Source organism: Ailuropoda melanoleuca, chromosome 2 (genome assembly GCF_002007445.2).
Source record: "Ailuropoda melanoleuca isolate Jingjing chromosome 2, ASM200744v2, whole genome shotgun sequence".
Lineage (NCBI taxonomy): Eukaryota > Metazoa > Chordata > Mammalia > Carnivora > Ursidae > Ailuropoda > Ailuropoda melanoleuca.
In genome coordinates this window covers 79,636,953-79,658,483 of record NC_048219.1, presented here as the reverse complement: position 1 = coordinate 79,658,483, position 21,531 = coordinate 79,636,953, and the positions used below count along the sequence as shown (strand labels likewise).

Genomic DNA, 21,531 nt, shown 5'->3' with positions numbered 1-21,531 from the left:
ACTCTCCAGACCTGTGACCCACCTTTATTCTCCTTCAGAACCCTTATTACCTGATGAGATGTTATATATCTACTGATTTTTTCTTTGATTTTTCTTACTAGAATTTATTGTAATGTGCTATGAGGATAGAGATTTTGTCTTGTTCACTACTGTGTTTTTAACATCTAGGACGTAAGTACCCTACATAGCAGATGACAATAAATATCTCTTGAATAAACAAACTATATCATTTTATCCTCACATAACTCTGAGGGAGGTACAACTCCCACTCTGAGAATGGCAACTGAGTCTTAGATTAAATTTTCCCAATGTCACATAGTTGTAAAGAATGGAGCAGAAATCTGAAATCTAGACAGTTTGAACCCACACACACTTGCAGTGCCTCTCAAACTACCTGTGATGAAGGACCAGTCTTATAAATTTCCAATCTGTTGTAGATTAATACTTCTGTAAAATTCAACAAAAGTGTCACAGTAATGTCAAATTTTCAAAAACTTTCTAAACGCTTACTATGAATTTCTATCCTTATCTTGTCATGAACCAGTTCTGGTCCACAGTACTTCCTTTGAGTGGCTTTAAAGCAAGGCGACATCAATTGTTTTAGTCCACTGATTCTTAACACTGGATCAATATTCAAATCACCAGAGTTTAAAATTAATGCTAATGCCCAACTAGCCTCCCCTCCCCTGGGAAATCTCTTAAACCAAGTTTTAGAAAATCATTAATGAAAAAGGGTATAAAATAATATGTGTTTTTCTGTGGCGCCTGGGTAGCACAGTCATTAAGTGTCTGCCTTTGGCTCAGGGCATGATCCCAGCGTTCTAGGATCGAGCCCCACATCAGGCTCCTCCGCTATGAGCCTGCTTCTTCCTCTCCCACTCCCCCTGCGTGTTCCCTCTCTCGCTGGCTGTCTCTCTGTCAAATAAATAAATAAATAAATAAATAAAGAAATAAATAAATCTTTTAAAAAAAATGTGTTTTTCTATTACAACTATTTAACAGTGTTTGAGCATTTTAGTAGTTTGAAAAAACAGATTAGNTAAAAAAAAATGTGTTTTTCTATTACAACTATTTAACAGTGTTTGAGCATTTTAGTAGTTTGAAAAAACAGATTAGAGACATTCTCTCTAACCATTATACTGAAAGTGCTGGATTATGTCCAACAAATTACCTAATACCTTAACTGTAATCCACCCTAAGGTTCCCACCATAAGGGGACTGGGAACACATTTTTTCAATAATCCAAAAATAAATGGGGGGGGGGACACAGGAGGATATAACTAAAGCACAAGGAGCTGTGCTAAGGTCTCTTTAACTATAAGCACAGGCAAAACAGAAGGTCTTGGTGCCACAAACTCCAGGCTTTTCAATCTTGGGTTATTTTAAAATTATATCCAGCCACTAAAATAACTGAATATTAACACTTTTTTTTTCCTGCCTAAATTGTGTGTTTTTGGAAATACATGGGTCACATTTATCACACTTTAAGCACAAGCATTAATAACGATCTAATGATTGGTGACAAAAAGACAAGTTACGTACAGTTCTTTCAAGCGAGTCTGAGAAAAAGCATTTTCTTGGATAGACATTATAGCATTGTTGTTCAAATCTCTGAAATGAAGAGAAATGAAACATTACCGGTCACCATTTCTACAATTAAATTATATAAACACTTTAAATGGTCATGAGAACCTCTGCTAATAGCAAAGATTATTTATATACTGAGCAAAATGGATGCAAAATACTTACAGATGCTCAAGGGATTCAAGACCAATGAATGCTTTCTTTGTAATTGATTTAATTTGATTTCCTTGTAAGATTCTGAAACACAAACAGACCTTTCTAATAAAGCTCTCCACTAAGCAAAATTTAATTCATTAAATCAAACATTTACCTATAAAAAGTGAAAATAAGTTTAACATGAATTTTTAAGAATGCTGTGAACCTTTATTACCAACCAATGCAAAGCACAGAATGAAGGTCTCTATTAAGAGGCTGGAGCTCAACAAGGTGCCTGTGAACTGCCAGGCGAACCGGTGATTCACTGCTAGACTTCATATGAGAAACGGGATTAGAGTCCCAATCTCTTCCTTCTTAGCAAAAGATCAGGTCAAAGAAATTCAGGCAATGTGAAGCTGTGGAGAAATTCTCAGGAGAGAAGATCTAAAATCTTACTCGAGAGAATTCCTCTTTCTTGATAAATTACCCATAAATATCTTATAATTAAAAACAATACTGGTTCAACTTTGGTTTCTCAGTGCATTTCTTTTATGTGAATCGAAATTCTAGTTCTATGAATAACCTCTTCGAGGGCCCACAGGAAAGCCCTTTCAATAGAAAGTATTCCACCACTAAATAAACAAATAAATAAAATTTAAAGCCACTGATAAACAAAAACCTTAATAAACAAAAAGCTTCTTCCTTTAGTGGATGAGTCAAAGGCTGACTTTCCAGCCCTAGCACAAAGACATAATCCAATCACATTTACAATTGGTTCTTATATAGGCATACATAAACATTATAAATACATACAATTTAGTAAGACTTGTGAGTCCAGCAAAAGCTTCACTAGCATCTTCTATGGCCCATGAAATTTCATTGTTTCTTAAGTTTCTACAAAAATGTCAGAGAAAGACAAGTTATGTTAGTCAACATGACCATGATGGCACTGGGCATCATCCTGACAGGGCAATGCTAATTTTCATCCTTATTTTATCAGTTATTTATGATGAAGACTCCCCTCTTCTTTTTAGAGAATATCTGCAATAAGCAAGTAAGAAGTGATTCTCGTAAGCAAAGGATTAAGCTGGCCTTGATAAATAAATTAAGCAACCTGCTAAGAGTATTAATCTTCCTAATAGCCCCTAATTTTGTTAGCATATTAAAAATTATAGTCAGGGTCCTGCAAAAAGCAGGATTTCAAGACGCAGGGGATATGGCTTACAAATGTGATTTTAGACTAATGGGATTTCTGGGTGACCCAAGCCTTCCCATGGGCCCTTAAACCTAAAATGGCTAACAAAGAATAATGTCAGTATAAAGCTTCACAGCTCGACAGCAATTAAACATGCCCCCCGGGAAGCAAGACTGATATACCCACACACTAGCGTGATCACTGTTATTTTTAAAAGGGAAAGTATGGATCTTTTAAGTCCACTGCTGCGTTCTCAGAGGAAATGCAATTGCACCACACGGTGTCCTGCTGGAAGAAGTACCAGTTACAGATATTTAATCACTTTTGCTTCCTTAAGGCCTCTCATAATAAAACACAAAACTCTTTTTTTAAGTTATGTAACAGTAAGGAGATAGGAGATCACTCTTCCCCCTTAGCTGTATCTTTACTTGAAGTGAAAGCTAACAGGTTCATTTTATTTTACTAAGGAATAAACATTGAAACAGTTCAACATTCCAAGACTTTCCCCCTCCTGCAGAATACAGCATAAACAGAACTCACTGACCAAATGGAGTAAGAAGTATATACTCTGGTGGAAGTATTGCCCTAAAGTCAGAATTTTTCAGATCTTATCCTAATTCTGCCTTAACCATCTCTGTGGCATTAGACAATCATTTATTTCTGCAATTACTTTCCTAAACTTTAATACTAGAAGTAATAATCTGTGGTATACTGAAAGAACCTGCTTGCCATTCTTCGAATTGCCAAAAGGTTACAGCTACATCTGCTGCAAGTTCCTGGGTTTGAACTCTTCTAGGTTCACCTCTAATAATGTAGAAAAAAGAAAAAAAAATCACTTTTAATTTTTCAAGGCCAAATCTGAAGGAAAACTACCTCATTAAGCTAAAAAAAAAAATTAAACTTGTGCAGGTATAACACTTTCACAAAATTATCATGCTTTCTTTCTGTCTGATGTCTAGGTCCCAAAGTTGGGAGCTTGCCTTATTTCTGAGACCATTTATCAACTCTGAGCCTGATGACCAAAAAGCCCCCTATTCAGGAACCTTAAGAATCTACAAATTCTACTAACTAGCCTTTTTCTCTTATTCTGCTCTAGGAATGAAATCACTGTATTTCATTAAAATACCTCTTCATTCAATTACAGTTCATGACAGGGGTAAAACATCCAACTTACAGAAACCCCCAGAACTTTACAGTTGAAATTGCCTGTAGCAACCATTTACTCCTATGTCCATCCTCTGCTGGATGAAAACACATGGAAAATGACATCCAGGGAAGGTTAAGTGATTCTGTTCATCTGGCAGTATGGTAAGGAACACATGAGACATGAGCTTTAGTGTCAAACAGACTTCGGTTCTAATTCTGGCTCAAACATTTACAAGCTATGTGACTTTACCCTGAATATGCCCAATTTTGTCTGATCTCTGAAACTAAGCAGGGTCTGGCCTGGTTAGTTAGTACTTGGACGAAAGACCAGCTGGGAATACAAGTTGTGTAACTTTAAACAATCATTTTAAACTCTTTGAGCCTCAGCCTTCTGATATGGAAAAGAGCAGTAATATCCTAGTATTCTGAAAGCACGTAATACACATTTGATCACTGGTAACTGTAAGCTTTTTCTGTTCAAAGTCATGCAGCAAATTAGCGACAATGAACAGTGCTCCTGCAAGAGCTGCTCCCACTATACATCCTGTATCCTGCTGAATGAAAAGTAGTTTTTCTGGTAGTAGTTCAAGGTCAGAGGAACAAGAAAATGTGCACTCTTGACTAGCAACTGTGTTTTATTCCACAGTAACTGGCACAATAAGAGATGCTTTGTTGTGTAGTTGATTAAATTCAGAATTACAGTACAAACTGAACTGGCTAAAGATAAATAAGATTTATGTGTGGGGATAGAGACAAGTAAGACTGTCTTGCCCCAAGGTATACGACAGAAAAAGCACTGCAAAATATTAACATAATGTGTAGCTTGATTAGCTGTTTTAACTTGCTTTACTGTTTTTTTTTAAAGACTGTATTTATATATGAAAGAGAGAGCACGCACGAGCAAGGGGAGGGGCAGAGGGACAAGTAGACTCCCACTGAGCAGGGAGCCCAAAGCAGGGCTCAATCCTAGGATCCTGAGATCATGACCAGACCCAAAGTTGAATACTTAATCAACTGAGCACCTAGGCGCCCCTATTTACTTTGCTGCTTAAAAAAAATTAGCAAAAAAAAGGACAGATGTACTTACAGTGTCTGAAGATTGGAAAGAAATCTAAATACACCATCAGCAATGTGAGTGACTCTGTTGTCCCCTAAATTCAGTCTCTCTAGTAAGCTCAGACCCAAAAAGGCAGATTCATCCAGGCGAGTCAACTGGTTATAGGACAAATCACTAAAAACAGAAAACATGGAAGCTAAGGAATTCGTTTTATTTTAATTCAACTTTCCTACTCTCATTTTATTTATATGATAAATTAAGAGCTTTCAACAAACTTCTAATAAAGAGGGATGTTAGATCTTATTATTGCTCATGAGAGTGATTTATTCCAACCTACTCTAGTCTCACAACCTTCCCCTGAAATGCCATCCAACACTCACAGTTCAGATAGTCTTTGGCAGAACTCCCATGCATCAGGGCTGATTCTTTCAACAGCATTCTGGCTCACATAGAGCTGTTGTAACATTCGCAGGCCATACAACCACCCCTTGTTCACTTCTGTAAGGTTATTATACTCTAGTTCTCTGCAGAATTAGAGAAAGAAAGGAGAAAATATGTTTCAAAACAAGGCACTGCAATGAAAAGATTCCAAAACTCTTCATTAGTTCTTGCTCAGAGAGGCATATCCTTTTGCTCAATCCAAGTAAGCCAACAAATTCTACTCAATAAATATTTATATTTTATTTACAATTTATTGCTAGAAGGTAGTAAGACCATCTAAAACATCAGATCTATAAAATCAACACACTAAGGAGTTTGATATATCTGTTCACAGTAAATTTGGATAATTTTCATCAGCTCCAAACATTAAGAAAATATAAGCTTTTCAGACAATTTTTTTTTAAAGTAGGCTCCATGTCCAGTGTGAAGTCCAGCGTGGAGCTTGAACTCACGACCCTGAGATCAAGACCTGAGCTGAGATCAAGAGTCAGACACTTAACTGACTGAGCCACCCAGGAGCCCTCAGATGGAATGTTTGTAAGAATGATGGGAAAAAAATACCAGTTCAATAACAAAGCTTAAAGAGCTTTGTACAGACTTATTTCACATCAGAAAAGGGAGAAAAAACTAATGTACTTGGGTATAATTAAATCAACTATCCCAGCCATTTGGCACTAACAAGTCCCAGGAAGACCCTTTTCCTAACAATACTCCTAACATTTTATTCTAGTTCATAGTACTTACAATTCTTCCATGTTATCCAAGCCAAAAAAAGCTCCATCCTTAAGTTTGCTAATACCATTCCGCTGCATCTTCAAAGATCTCAACGAATCAAGCCCTTGGAATGTCAGACCTTCCACCACTTTAATCCTGTTTCTTTTAAGCTCCCTTTAACAAAAATAGTTTTACAGTCAGAAATTTGCCAATTTGCTCTAATGATAATTAAAATAATTTTTAAAAAAAAAATCTTAAAATCCATCTATTTAGTTACTCACAAGAACTGGAGGTGAGGTAGCTTGAAAATCTTGGGTGGAATCATGCTGATTCTGTTCCTATTTAACTTTACCACTAGTAAGGAACTAGATAAATTATCAAAGCAACCAGCTTCCAAGATGGTTATCCTATTATTACTCAAATTCCTAAAATGAACAAGATAACAAAAAAATTTAGTGAAACAAAACTTTCTACCACCTGACAGCTACCCAAAGTCTGAGTGAGCCCCAGCTCTACCACTCAGCAACTATCCACAACTTTACAAATCATTTAACTGCTTTGTTTCTTCAACTACAAAGTAAGGATAATACCTACTTCATTTAGGTTCAAACAGTACAAATAAATATGCTTTGTAAACTGTAAAACACTAGCACACATGCTGATTATCATTATATAGGATAAGCCACTAATTAAAAAACCAATCCTATTTACTTTTTATAAAACTGTTAGCAAAACACACCCAAAATTAAACTTCAAAAATTACCCTTGGGGCACCTGGGTGGCACAGCGGTTAAGCGTCTGCCTTTGGCTCAGGGCGTGATCCCGGTGTTATGGGATCGAGCCCCACATCAGGCTCCTCCGCTATGAGCCTGCTTCTTCCTCTCCCACTCCCCCTGCTTGTGTTCCCTCTCTCGCTGGCTGTCTCTATCTCTTCAAAAAAGTAAAAATAAAAAATCTTTAAAAAAAAAACAAACAAACAAACAAAAATTACCCTGGATACGTAGTGTTTTCTGAAAATAGGAGAGAAAAAACAACAACCAAAAAAACCGACCACAGATTTGTTTCACATAAGCATACCAAAAATCACAATAAATAACAGACATTACTGGGAAGATAAGTATCAATAAACATGCACTTTAAAATAAATCTAGTTTAAACTACTTACAGGTATTTAAGCTGCATTCGAGGAAATGAAGATGTCTTGATTTCTGATATTATATTTGAACTGAGATCTAAATTCTCAAGAGCAGGGTAAAACTGAAACGCTTCTGCATTTATTTCTGGGATTATATTATGGACTCTGTAAAAAAAAGAATTGTAATGAAGCTACTGCCAGAGACCCACCCCAGGCCATGAGGATGTTAAATAATTAGGATCGAGAAGAAGGGTATTGAAAACAAAAAAATTTTTTTAAATGTACTATTCATAATTTAAAAGATCTGAAATCTGATTTACTTACAATGAGAGTAGAGTAATATTACAGGTTGGTTCTCCAAAATATGGGATTTCTGTTAGCTCATTATAATTCATTTTCCTAGACAAAGGGGAAAAACAGATTTCAAAGTTTAGAGGGGGAAATGTTGCCTCTTGAGTTCTGGTTTCTGGCTAATAATTATTCTTTAGGATAGGTGCCAAATTTGAAAATGGCAGATGGCTCAGAATGAATTAGACTAAATGCATTATACTGAGAAATTAAAGATTTTAATAAGAAATGTTTTTTCATGATATAGATCTATGACTGATATCACTTTTGCACATCAAGTATTTTTAATCCCAGCAAGGTTCCTGAATAGTTTAGTTACTTTTCTGACAGCTAATTTCAGTCCTTCTTAAAGAATAATTAACCTATCCATAGCTCTTTATATATTTATTTATAGTAAATAAGATAAAAAATTATAAATTTAGTAAATTTTTAAAATACACACACACATATTTTTTAAGTTATTCAAAGTTGAGAGGGTTGCTTGAGTCCACAGATGAATCTGCCTGAGAGATGGAGCCTATGATTATTTTTACAGATGACATGACATGTCACCATCTGATCCTAGTAGCTCTTTAAACATAATGTCTCCAATGTTTTAGTAGCAAATCTAATATAATCACATTTCATTAACCTGGTTTTCAATCACTGAACAGCCTGAATAGCCTAGACTACAGAAAAGAAACCAGAAGTAAAAGGCCTCCAAGAAACCATCCGAAGTTACAAAGTCCATGTCATAAAGCTCATGCATTTCCCACTGAAGCATTTTTCAGGACTTTCTTCGGTGCCTACTCTTTTAGCCAAATAAGCTTGTCAACTGTTTATTCAGTGCATAACAGATGAAATCGAGTCAATCTGGAGCAGAGATAGAGGGAATTCAAGGACAATGAGTGCATGAAGAAGTTAACCCTGTCAGCAAGAAATTAAAAAGAAAACTAAATCTGAAGGTTCTGGCGTTTTAATGTAGAGGCAAACAGGGCTCTAGAAACATCACAATGCAATAACTGATATTAATAGTATTTTAGAAAATTCCCTCCAAACACGTAATAATACATCTCGCTATTAAAGGAAAAACTTCAGTGAAGTAGAAAATTGAACTGTATTAACCACCACATTACAGACAATACAAAAAATACTCTATTTCACGTAAATCTTATTTTTTTTTAAGTAGGCTCCATGCTGGGGATAGATAATGACAGCTACCTGAGATCAAGAGTCAGACGCTTAGCCAACTGAGCCACCCAAGCACCCCCATGTAACTCTACTTTAGACATGATGCTTGTAACTTACACAAGTCAAGACATAAAAAAGTTTACACAACAGAGGCGCCTGGGTGGCACAGAGGTTAAGCGTCTGCCTTCGGCTCAGGGCGTGATCCCCGCGTTGTGGGATCGAGCCCCACATCAGGCTCCTCTGCTGGGAGCCTGCTTCTTCCTCTCCCACTCCCCCTGCTTGTGTTCCCTCTCTCGCTGGCTGTCTCTATCTCTGTCAAATAAATAAATAAAATCTTTAAAACAAAAAAGTTTACACAACAGAGAATTTCACTGGCTGAAACTGGCAAAACACAAGCAAAACATATTTACTCTGAAAAGGGGGAAAAAATCTTACTCTTGATCTCAAGAAAAGTAGATAGAATAATATTTCTACACAGTTTGCAACTAATCGCCAACCTAATGGCGCAATGCCCAGAGAGTCTGTAATAATAGCAGAGCCAAAGACAACAGTTTTGGTTTTTAAACAATGTCTTTTAAATTTTTTCCATCAATTTTTTGACAGCATTTCTGGATTGAACAACCTCAAATTCATAATTCATCAAATCCACCTCTAAGAGTTTAATTTAAACAAATAAAAATAACTTACACTTCTTGTAATGTTTGAGATTCCAAGCTGATGTTCCAGTTAGACAACCGATTATGACTCAGATCTCTAATGGAGGACAAAAGATCATTCTTAGTTTAGTGCTGGAAAAGAGACTTAAAGAAAAAAAAAAAAAACTAAACATAATCTAAAAGCCCTATCACATGTGAATTTGAGTAGTACACACAAAAAGAAGAAATGTTTATAAAGGATGAATAAATATCTAGATTTCAAAATAGCTATTTTACTTTTTGTTCATTTTTATGAGGTTTTTTTAAAACTAACTAGGGAATATATTCACATGTATTCACATGGTTCAATAATCAAAAAGTATAAAAGGAAATACAGTATGAGTCTCCTGCCCTGTCACCAGCCATACGATTTCCCTCCCCAACAGCAACAAATGAAAATACACCATTTCTTGTGCAGCCTGCCAGCTATTTTATGCATGCGCCAGCAAATTTCACAAAAGTGGTAGAATAATTTACACACTAATTTGCCCTTAGTCTTTTCACTTAACAATACATCTGGTAGATCATTCCACAGCAATATTATATAGAGTTCTTTCATCCCTTTTAGTGATTATCTTGTACTTTCATTGTAATGGACTACACTTTATATATTTTTGAAAGAAAAATATACTTTTTAAAGTAACATATCGCACAGTATATTATAATATTGTAATGTACTGCATTATACTTTAGCAGTAGATAAAAGAAGACCGATTTCACAAGTCAAGACAGTGAGCTTCTACATTAGAGCTGAGGCTAACCATATCCTTAACAGAGATTCGGTCTTCCTAAAAAAAGCAATCTAGCTTCGGGGAAGAAAAATCCATCTCCAAATTATGTTAATGATGCTGACTGGTGGTGGTGGTGGCAGCTAACATTTATTAAGCGTCAGGCACTCCTCTATGTACTTTATACATATTAACTGCCTAAATCCACACAACAACCTTACGAGGCAAATACTTTTACAATCTTGCCTTGCCTAAAACAGAAACAGGGAGATTAATAATTTGTCAATCCAAGGTCATACAGCTAATTAGTGAGGAAGCCATGAACTTGAAATTCCATCTCACTTCTAGCAAGTAGTTTATTAGATAAAGCAGAGATTTCACTGAAATTAGTCATGAGTCTAAATATTCAAATAGGCTTTAAAAATTCACCTTGATGCTTCCTGGCATCCTTACAAGGCTGAAGTGGAATCCAGCCCACACAAGCTGTCTGCCCAAGAGATGTATTATACATTACAATATGGCTAGCAATAGGGACACACTAGAGAAATATTACGGATCACTTTATCTCACTGTGCCACCACAGGCAGTTGACAGATGCATGCAGGTCTGAATGATGTCTCTATCACAGCAGAACAATTTGTTCTCAGCTAGATTCATGTCTGCATCTGTAAAATTTAGCCACTTTCATTTAGGAGCTTAATTTACGCCATAAGAGAACTAAGGCTAGATGAAACCATTCCTTTTCCACAACAGTTCTAACACCTTTACGCCAAAGTACCTGGCACCAGATACCAGCTCAAGGACACACATGACTAAGGGTATGCATTGGGAAATGTTAGAGATAAAAACAGGAATTTACTCCACATAAAAATCTTATATTCAGATACTTTCATCCAACTCACACTTGCAACTAAACAACACAGGATTTTATACAAGTGAAAAGATATTTACTGTGGCATTTCAACTAAAGAAGAAATTCAGCTCTTCTAATTTAACTTAGATGAAGTCCATACTCTGCTCCAAGGTGGCTGGTCTGGCAACTATCATCTATGTAGCAGGCTAGCATAGTATGATTTAATTCCATATCTGATGCTAGCTAAAATTTAATTTTTTTCCCTTTTACATATTAAGAGCTTTCATTTTAATCATAACAGTGCTTCCAATGCCTTCCCAAACCCTAATCTCTCTGGCAATGTAACTCTTGACCATACTCATCTCCTACAGTTCTCTCACGGATGTCAACAACCAGATAATCACTTTTAAAGGAAAACTATTATTAAAGAAATCTAACGCAGTCAAGTTAACCCAACTTACACATAGTATAAACTACTTTGTATTAAGTAGCAGTGAAAACTGTCCAGTGTCTCTACTGGGAAAGAGTGATTTTCTCTATCTCTTTGAAGAACCTCTAAAGGCTTTTTGATGGAACCCAAAGGATACTGGAAATACTTTGGAGTCTCTCTACAGGATAATGCTGTCTTAAGAATATATGCCTCAGATGCTGCAAGCCCAATCACGTGCTGCTCACTAGGGATGTCGCCTTAGAGATCAGACTGGCTGGGCTGCTCGCAAAAGGATCAACAGGCTTTTGGCTAGAGATTTACTATACCCGTCCTTGGAAGAGGAAAAGAAAAACATAAAAAGAAACAGCTAGTTCAAAGCCCACATTCCTATTTTATGGATGTAGAACGTCCAGGTTGCTAGAAGATTACCAGGGTTTTCAGCCCTGCTCAGATGGTGGTTATTTGTGTAGGCTGTTCAACAGTGTTGTGCCAGCCAACAGGAGAAAAGGCCAGATTCATAGAGGGGTGTTCTTCATTTAGAAGAAAGCAACACTAATGATCCACGCAACCTCCTGAATTCGTGTTATATTGCAGAAAGCCTAATCATTTTAGTAATCCCAGTTAATCTACCAAAATCTACTTTCAATAAAGTTTTGATTATGGACAAAAAAACAATAATGTAAGTCTCAGAGGTCAAAACCCCATAATGAGGCTCTCTGGACCCTTCTGCAACAAATCCACATTAGGTGGGATTTTAAAACACTTAACAGTGAACTAAAATACACTCCCAAAGTAGTACTATCATAGAAAGCAACTATGGTAGTTTCCCCACTCCCCCTTATCCACAGTTGGGCTTTCTATGGTTTCAATTGCTCAGAGTCAACTATGCTCTGGAAGCAGATGATGCGAACGCTAGGTCACAATGCCTACATCATTCACTTTGCTTCATCTCATCATAGGGGCATTTTATCATTTCACATCATCACAAGAAGAAGGGTGAGTACAGTACAGTAAGGTGCTTTGAGAGAGAAACCACTTTCATATAACTATTACAGTATATGGTTGTAATTATTTATTATTGCTGTTAATGTCTTACATGGTGCCTAATTTATAAATTAAACCTTATCATAGGTATGTATAAGAAAAAAACATAGTATATATAGGGTTCAGTGCTATTTACAGCTCCAGGCATACACTGGGAGTCTCGGAATGTATCTCCCATGAATATGGGGGAAGGGAGACTACTATAGTATAAATCTGTATAGCTGTTTATTAAAATGCCAGATATCTAAAATTACATGGATTGATCTGATCATCACTATTCATGCAATGAACGTTTATTGAACCACGTGCCAAGCACCATGCTAAGAAGTACTAGGGTTACAAACTGTCAACCTTAGTAACCTTTTTTCTTTTTTGAAAGCAACATTTAAGTACTCAGGTGGAGTCACTGGAAAACTAAAGATAGATTCAACATTGACTCAACCATTCCCCCTCTTCCCTAGAAATGTATGCACATTCTTTTATACCTAAACTTCCCTCTGGAATTTAATCATGACATGGGCATACAGCAGTGCACAAACACACCCTTGCTTTCCATAACCATGCCCTTCCTATTTCTTTTTTTAAAGTACTTCAAGGGGCGCCTGGGTGGCTCAGCCAGTTAAGTGTCTGCCTTTGACTAAGGTTGTGATCTCAGGGTCCTGGGATCAAGCCCCGCACTGGGCTCCCTGCTCAGCGGGGAGCTTGCCTCTCCCTCTCCCACTCCCCCTGCTTGTGTTCCCTCTCTAGCTCTCGTTCTGTCAAACAAACAAACAAATAAACAAATAAATAAATAAAGCTGGATACTTTCTTAAAGTCTCTCACCATTCCCAGTGGCAAACCATTAATTCCATTTATTCTGCATAAGTTAATGCTGGTCAGATTTTGGTGTGTTTTTTTTTTTTAAGCAAAAGTCCTGAAATGGAGAACTGTCTTTCAAATATTTTCACCTTGAATATCCCTAAAATGTACTTAAAAACTTGAAACAATCGAATGCGTGATAAATAAAACCTAGAGTCTAGCTTTGTAACAGTCAATAATCTTTATTTTTAAACACCACTAATATCTGAATATTTATGGATATGATGCTTGGAGAGTAAAGATCTCAGAGAAGGCCTTATCTCAATGTTCTAAACCCCGCTCCCACTCATGCTAATTTACAGGGATATAGCTGTAATAAGTAATGAATTATTAAAGTTCTTGATATCATGGGGAGCCAGAGGTGCCATTAATGTAGTCATTTACTACCATCAGGGTGTAAATAATTTATAGAATGTACAGAGCTATCACAACACTCTGTGGAGGGGAATCAAGGTCTGCAAGCTAATTGCAAAAAAGTCCTACAGCAACACAGACGCAGAGGTTTTCTTCTGCCTAGTCACATGTGTACACTTCTGAGTCATCATCAATCTTTTTTGTTTTTGAGAATCTGCAGCACTAGTAGACTGTGTTGTGAACTTCAACAATACCAACACTTCACTGAAAAGGGCCCTTCACAAAACTTTTAAGAACATATTATACCCAACAGTTCAGGTATGTCAGTGCTTTAAATATTTACCCAGCATAATTTGCCCTTTTTTTTTTAAAAAAAGAGAGAGAGTGTGAGTGCAGGGGCGGGGGCGGGGGGAGGCGGATTGGGAGGCAGAGGGAGAGGGAATCACCTCCAGACCCTGCACTGAATGTGGAGCCTGGTGTGAGGCTCCATCTCACAATCGAGATCATGACCTGAACTGAAATCAAGAGTTGGCCGGTTAACCGACTGAGCCACCCAGGCACCCAAGTCAGGAATTTCTGTTCACAAAAGCAGGCTCAGGGACAGCTGGGTGGCTCAGTCAGCTAAGCAGCCAACTCGATTTCTGCTCAGGTCATGCTCTCAGGATCATGGAACCGAGCCCCACAACAGTCTCCATGCTCAGCACAGGGTCTGCTGGAGATTCTCTTTCTCCCTCTCCCTTTGCTCCTCCCTACCGTGTACACACACGCACATACACATACGTTCTCTAATAAATAAAATCTTTTTTAAAAATTTAAAAAAGAAAGAAATCCCTGTCTTATTAAAGTGTATCTAGCATAATTTACTTTTAAAAATAATACTCAGGGGGTGCCTGGGTGGCTGAGTTGGTTGAGCATCTGTCTGCCTTTGGCTCAGGTCATGATCCTGGGGTCCTGAGATCGAGCCCCACATCAGGCTCCCTGATCGGTGGGGAGTCTGTTTCTCCCTCTGCCCTTCCACCCACCTTCATGCTGTCTCTCTTTCTCTAAAAAAAATCTTAAAAAAATACTACTACTCAGGATTATCATTACAGTGAATTACAGTACTGTGATTTAAACAAGTTGATGATCTTGAGTACTCCTGAAGTACACTAAAGACAAGGATTCCAAAACAACTCTTAAAATCCTGTCTTTTAGGTTTGATTTTCTTGTACCACTACCAGCTTTGTACCAAAAACTATTCCTTCTTGGAACTGTCAGCAACAATACTACCTGCAATTTTTCTAATTTGTTGCTTCTAATCAACTGTCATAGGCTAGGAAATCCCAGCGCCTGAATTGTCTCAAGTAGGAGTAAATGAGATCTGAGTGAGAGTCTGAGCAGCTCCTTTATGAAGTAATGCTTCCTGGAAGCATTTTTGTTTTTTGGTTGAATGAGAGATGGCTAGAGATATTGGGTAAATTATCTTTGGGATAAATGAGATTTTATTATACCATGAAGCACAATGTGATTCCAAATTAAATCTTCTATCCTTCATTTACTCTACTTATTTGTAACACACTGTACAACACTTTTTATCTGAATCCAAAAAGCTGGAGGTGGTAGGAAGATGGCAGCATTCACTTCAAGAATCAGAGGCAGGGGGCACCTGGGTGGCTCAGGCGTTAAGCATCTGCCTTTGGCTCAGGGCTTGATTTGGGATTGAGCCGGAGCCCGCATCGAACTCCCAGCTCTGCTGGGAGCCTGCTTCTTCCTCTCCCACTCCCCCTGCTTGCGTTCCCTCTCTCACTGGCTGTCTCTCTCTCTGTCTGATAAATAAAATCTTTAAAAAAAAAAAAAGAATCAGAGGCAGGTTTTATTTTCTTCCACTATATTTCACTGGGTTCTTAATGACTGAAAATATTGCTTCATTGGAAGGAATACAAAGACAAAACAGGAAATATGAATTCTACAGTTACATTTTTTTATTTAAATTCAATTAACCAATATATAGTACATCATTAGTTTTTGATGTAGTGTTCAATGTACAGTTACACTTAAGAATAGTTTCCATGTGGCCAGTTCTGGGGCCTTGGGCAAAGCAGTCAACCTCTCTAATATTCAGTCTCTTCTAACATTAAATAAGAACACTGTACCTATCAATCTCACTCAACTGCTCAAGAGATTAAAAGAATATATACCAAATGCTTAGCATACAAATGAGTATGTATATAATAAGTTATTACTGGATTGAAACAGAATGATGGTCAAGCACTGTCACTTTATCTGAGTATTTATCTATTATATATGCAAACACAACCCACTTCCCAAGGTAAAACTTTAATTAATTACTACTTAAAAGTAGTAAACTACATATTGCTTATGAATTCCACTTTTATGAGACAGATTCCAATAACAAGGCAATCTACCAAACACCTGGTCAAGTTACTGAAGTATATATTTGTATCACAAGATTTGATGCTTTAGAATAACCCAGTGATACCTCTACGGATCTATTTTATATACGGTCACATAATTATGAAGAGGTAACTACCAGGAATTTACTGGAATAGCACAATCAAAAAATAAATAGAAATCTAAATGTTTATTAAAATGGGATCACTTAAATAACTTATGAACATTCCATACAACAGAAATCTCTACAGCCAGTAAAAAAAGACTAACACATTTTTTTTAGGTTTTATTTATTTGAGAGAGAGCATGAGTGGGGTGGGGGAGGGGGGAGCAGGGAAGAGAGAAAGGGAGAAGCAGACTCCGCACTGAGCAGGGAGCCCAATGCAAGGTTCGATCCTGGGACTCCCTGATCACAACCAGAGCTGAAGGCAGTTGCTCAACTGACTAAGCTGCCCAGGCGCCCCAAGAATAAAAATTTACGCATGGTACGTAGTATGGCTTTGTGTGTGCACAGACACGTGTGCATTTCAAGGAAAAGAAAAGACATAGATGTGTGTAGAACTTCAAGAAGTATACCCAAGAAACAGTTAACAGCGGGTTTTCCTTAGGTGGAACAAACGAACTGTGATTTTTCCACTGTATATGCTCCTGTACTGTTTAAATAGTTAACCACGGGAAAATATGGTCTAAAAATAAAAATCAACTCACGTATAAAATCTACCTTCAACTAAGAATGTGACTAGAAAAGATTTTAATTCAACTACTTTTCTAAGAGATTAGAATTCTTCCTACAGAATGTTTTCAGAATAATGCCCTGAGTTGACCAAATCAGGTTAATTACGAACTGGACAAAAGGGAAAAAAAAAAAAAAAGTAGATGGTTCTCTTATATTCCTAATCAGTAATATACCTCAGAAAGATACTGGAAAATGCAAACAGACTAGTCTGTTTTTGGACCGATTTATGAAACAGTAAGTTCCATTTTAGAACCTAGTGTCTGGTCTTCAAATTTCAAGAGTGAACAGAGTTGAAATTTTAGCAAGCAGTACAAAGCCATAGGATACTAATAAAATAATTCAGCAATAGCAGAACAAATGCTGTTGCTTATACATGAAAATATACAGGAAGCTATGCATTTTCCATCATCATTAGTAAGCATTTTCTACATATCAGCTAGGTCCACGTCTTTGTATCAGACTATTTCTATTTTATTTAAGTCATTATAAAGATTTTTAGGAGTGAATGGATATTAAAACAAGCTATCTTATCATCTACATTATTGGTAGAAAAGGAAGGTCTAATCAAAGCCAAGCATTAGTTGGATTTCTCATTATTAATGTAATCCATCATTCCTTAATATCAATATAGTTTAACTTGGCACAAAGTCTAATATCTCTTCAAATAAGCATACTTATGTTCAGGATTGGTTATGCTTTTCCTGCAGCAACCTGCCAAGATTCTGATTATGTAAGCAATACGTAATAGTGATTCTGAAAACAGATATGTAAAAAATAAAAATGTGTAAGAGGAACCCAAAGAAGTATTGTTACAAATTTGTTTATACCACACTTCACTAATTTGCACTATTTATGATTTCACTTTAAAACTGCTAATCATCACTAGTTATTGTGAGTTACTCCTACAGTTAAGTTCATTACAAATAACATTAATTTCTTCTTTGGGGAAAAGCTGGGAAAGGACAAGGAAAGGAGAAAGGTAAAGAATACACACACTTGGGGCGCCTGGGTGGCTCAGTTGGTTAAGCAACTGCCTTCAGCTCAGGTCATGATCCTGGAGTCCCAGGCCGCATCGGGCTCCCAGCTCAGCGGGGAGTCTGCTTCTCCCTCTGACCCTCTTCCCTCTGATGCTCTTTCTCAATCTCTCGCTCTCAAATAAATAAAATCTTTAAAAAAAAAAAAATACACACACTTAAAAAAAAAAAGGCTTACGCAAAGTAAAGGTTGCATTACCTATTCTGTTCCTCTGGTTTTTGTCCCAAACATGAAATTAATAATTTGGATAGGATGTAGTTATTAAATTGCTTTTTATATACATCAGCTGAATATCTCAACACTTTTGATGACTGGGATATTACAGAATAAACAAGTTGAGTCACTTACTTTGGCATGGAAAAGAAAATACTGCATGAATTCAGATATTTTTCAAAAATATTTTTGCTAAGCTGTTAATATGATGTGTTTTCTCTACTGCTAAACACCCATCTTCCATTAGGATTGAAGGACCTTTAAAAAATAAAATATACCATATAAAATGTCATGGACCAAATATGAGGGAAATGTATTTTCTAGCATCAGGAAGAAATGATTATCTTAATATACAAGTTAAGTCTTTGAATATCCGTGTGTTGACTATACATGTCATGTATCAAGAAATGCAAAATATTTTTAATATAATGAAACTTAAGGACAATATTCTCTGTAAAAATATGTGTCCTTCAAAAGCATCAAGGACTTTCAAAGAATTAAGCAAAGCATATCTCAATTAACATTCAATAAGCAACAGCTCTGTGCCTCAGTTGGTTCTCCATCACTGCTGAAGCGTCATAAAGGAACTTTAACATACTGATGCTGGGGTCTCACCCCAAACTAATCAAATCAGAATCACTGGAGTGTAGAGCCCAAGCATTGGTATTCTGTAAAAGCTCTCCAGGTGACAGTCTAAATGTGCAGTCAGCACTGAGAACCACTGCACTCGTCCAGATATCTATTAACCCAAAGCCTGTGGCCAGAGAATGCTCTGTTTGGATTCTCTCAATTCTTTTCCTTTTCTTGCCCTACAATAAACCTCTCTGTCAACAAAGACTTGACACCTACCATTTGCCACCCAACACACTAAGCAGACCTGAACAAAACAGACATCTTTGGAGTTTATATGCTCCCTCTTGGAGTTTACAGAATCACCTTAAACTAAAGCCTCACTGGCACCGAGATGCCACTAAATTCTATTCACTCTCAAGATGAGATTCCTATTAAGTAAATTCCTAGGGCACCTGGGTGGCTCAGTTGGTTGACCGTTGGATTCTTGATTTTGGCTCGGGTCATTACCTCAGGGGTCATGGGATCGATCGAGCCCCACATGGGCTCTACACTCAACACACGGAATCTGCTTGGGATTCTCTCCTTCTCTCTCTGCCCCTCCCCTGCACGCTCGCTCTTGCTTTCTCAAAAAAAAAAAAAATTCCAGGGGCGCCTGGCTGGCACCGTCAGTTGAGCATCTAACTCTTGGTTTCAACTGGGGGGTCTGGTCTCAGCGTCGTGAGATCAAGCCTCGCACCTGGCTCTGCACTCAGTGGGGAATCCACTTAGGTTTCTCTCTCCCTCTTCCTCTGCCCCCCCCCCATAATGCCACATGTGAGCACGCACACTCTCTCTCTCTCTCACTGAAATAATTTTTTTTTAATTCCTATTTGTACTACAGGACAGTAGGATAAAAGGGTAAAGGAAGAAATGGATGCTTTTATTTCTATTTAATACATTTCTGTTTTGCTTTTTTTAAATGAGTATGCCCTTTCATAACTTACATATGCTTTTTGAAATAAGATTTTTATTTTTTTTCAATATTTTACTTTTAAGAAATATCTACACCCAATATGGTGCTCACCCTTACAACCCCAAGATTGAGAGCTGCATGTTCCACTGACCGAGCCAGCCAGGCACCCCAAAATAAGATTTTTAAAATGCACTTGTAGATAAATGCAGCAAGACATATTAGTTGATTCTTTGATAATCCTTGGCTACATACTTCATTGGGGAGGAGGTGGGATTTGGGTTTGGGTATGAGAGTCCATAGCAAAGCTAATGACCCTAGGTTTCTTTACTTCGCCGTTACAGCCTTGTTTTTCCTAGTCCCTTAACTACTGTTCCCACACCCAGCAAGATCTTATCAGAAAGGGCAAAGGTTGAAGGTAAAAATCCTTGGGGATATAAAGAGCACCCTATCGCTCTTCTTTCCATGTGGTTCTAACATCTAAAACTCAGTGCCACTCGGGGCAAGGCAAGCACGGGAGGTAAAGTTAATTAGGAGAACCAGACTGCTCAAACAAAAGCAATTAAAACACTTTCCTCCTACCAAATTATCAAAACCAACATTTTTAACAATAATCAGTGTTAGGTAAAGTGTGGTAAGACAGGCACTCTCACAGTGCCAAAAGAAATTTAAATTAAGTTATGCTGGGTTCCATGTAAAATATCAAAATAATTCAGGATAGACCTGTGTTAACAACCAGCCCTATATGACCTGTAGCAAATAATGTACTAGTTCAGATTTCTTAAGGCTCTCTCATTATAGGTTTTCTTCTTAGGTATCTTCTGAACTAACCAAAAACGCCTTGAAGATTGCAGAAGATTTCATGGGATCACATGTTCTGTGTACCACTTCCCCAGATAGATCAGGATAAAGATGAAATATGTTAAATCTTTAATGCAATGAAAGAAAAGCATACTGTATATGTTTTGAAGTGATTTTTAGAAGTGAAAAGGTTCATTCTAACAGTAGTATGCAAGCCAAGGACAATATATACTGGATTCTGGAAACACTATGGTAGCATATTCCCTCAGCCCACAATGTACTTCAGGAATTTACCAGGAAGTCTGTTTCTTTTGAAGAATAAAACTGGTGTTTCTCCTAGCACCTGGAAAGATAAGGGGTGTGAAACACGAAATGCTTTTTGAAGTATCCCAACTCTAGAAACAGGTGGCTGCTACACATGTGGGAATGAAGTTGTACAGGCTATTAAAAACTCCTCACACCACGGCTGTAAGCCATGACACTGTGTGCGCAACTGATTATTCACTAATATTTAGTAAATATCTAATAGATGCTGCAAAGCCTATAAAAACAAAGATGATCAGATTAAATGAAAGATTATTTGTGCATGGAAAAGTTTCTGGTACACTCAGACAAAACAATCCAGACAGAGTAAGATGAAAACTAAAGTCAGTAGTAACTTAATGTGCCTATATTAAGAAATTTCCCTTTTTTTGTTGTTAAAAAAGAAAAAAAGATCATCTTAAAATACAAATAATTAGCTAATACCCTGATTCATTCACAGTGTTTACTATGGAAAATGAGGTGCCTTGAAAAGAAACCATCTAATAAAATATATAAAAGACTACAGAAGCAAATGAGAAAAGACCGCTTTGGACTTGTCTTGGTCTTTCCCTCCTCAGAAGACACAGACACACACTTAAATTCAATTACTAAATTCATTCAACAAATATTTTTGAGCATCTAC

The 21,531-nt window shown here is 37.1% G+C and overlaps 1 protein-coding gene and 1 pseudogene across 4 annotated transcripts in view; one reads left to right on the top strand and one right to left on the bottom strand.

Moving 5' to 3' along the window:
* The window catches only part of LRIG2 (leucine rich repeats and immunoglobulin like domains 2), a 63,773-nt gene that overhangs the window by 23,228 nt on the left and 19,014 nt on the right, over positions 1-21,531 (bottom strand). For all 4 annotated transcript variants that reach the window (XM_011223681.3, XM_034654122.1, XM_034654123.1 and 1 more), the window contains 10 exons: positions 9,613-9,678; positions 7,732-7,806; positions 7,438-7,572; positions 6,554-6,697; positions 6,303-6,446; positions 5,498-5,641; positions 5,148-5,291; positions 2,533-2,613; positions 1,750-1,821; positions 1,543-1,611 (listed from right to left, as the gene is read on the bottom strand). In XM_011223681.3, coding sequence (XP_011221983.1) covers positions 1,543-1,611; positions 1,750-1,821; positions 2,533-2,613; positions 5,148-5,291; positions 5,498-5,641; positions 6,303-6,446; positions 6,554-6,697; positions 7,438-7,572; positions 7,732-7,806; positions 9,613-9,678 — 1,074 coding nt within the window. The remainder of the gene's footprint in view (positions 1-1,542; positions 1,612-1,749; positions 1,822-2,532; positions 2,614-5,147; positions 5,292-5,497; positions 5,642-6,302; positions 6,447-6,553; positions 6,698-7,437; positions 7,573-7,731; positions 7,807-9,612; positions 9,679-21,531) is intronic.
* On the top strand, positions 11,076-12,187 carry LOC109489472 (annotated as a pseudogene).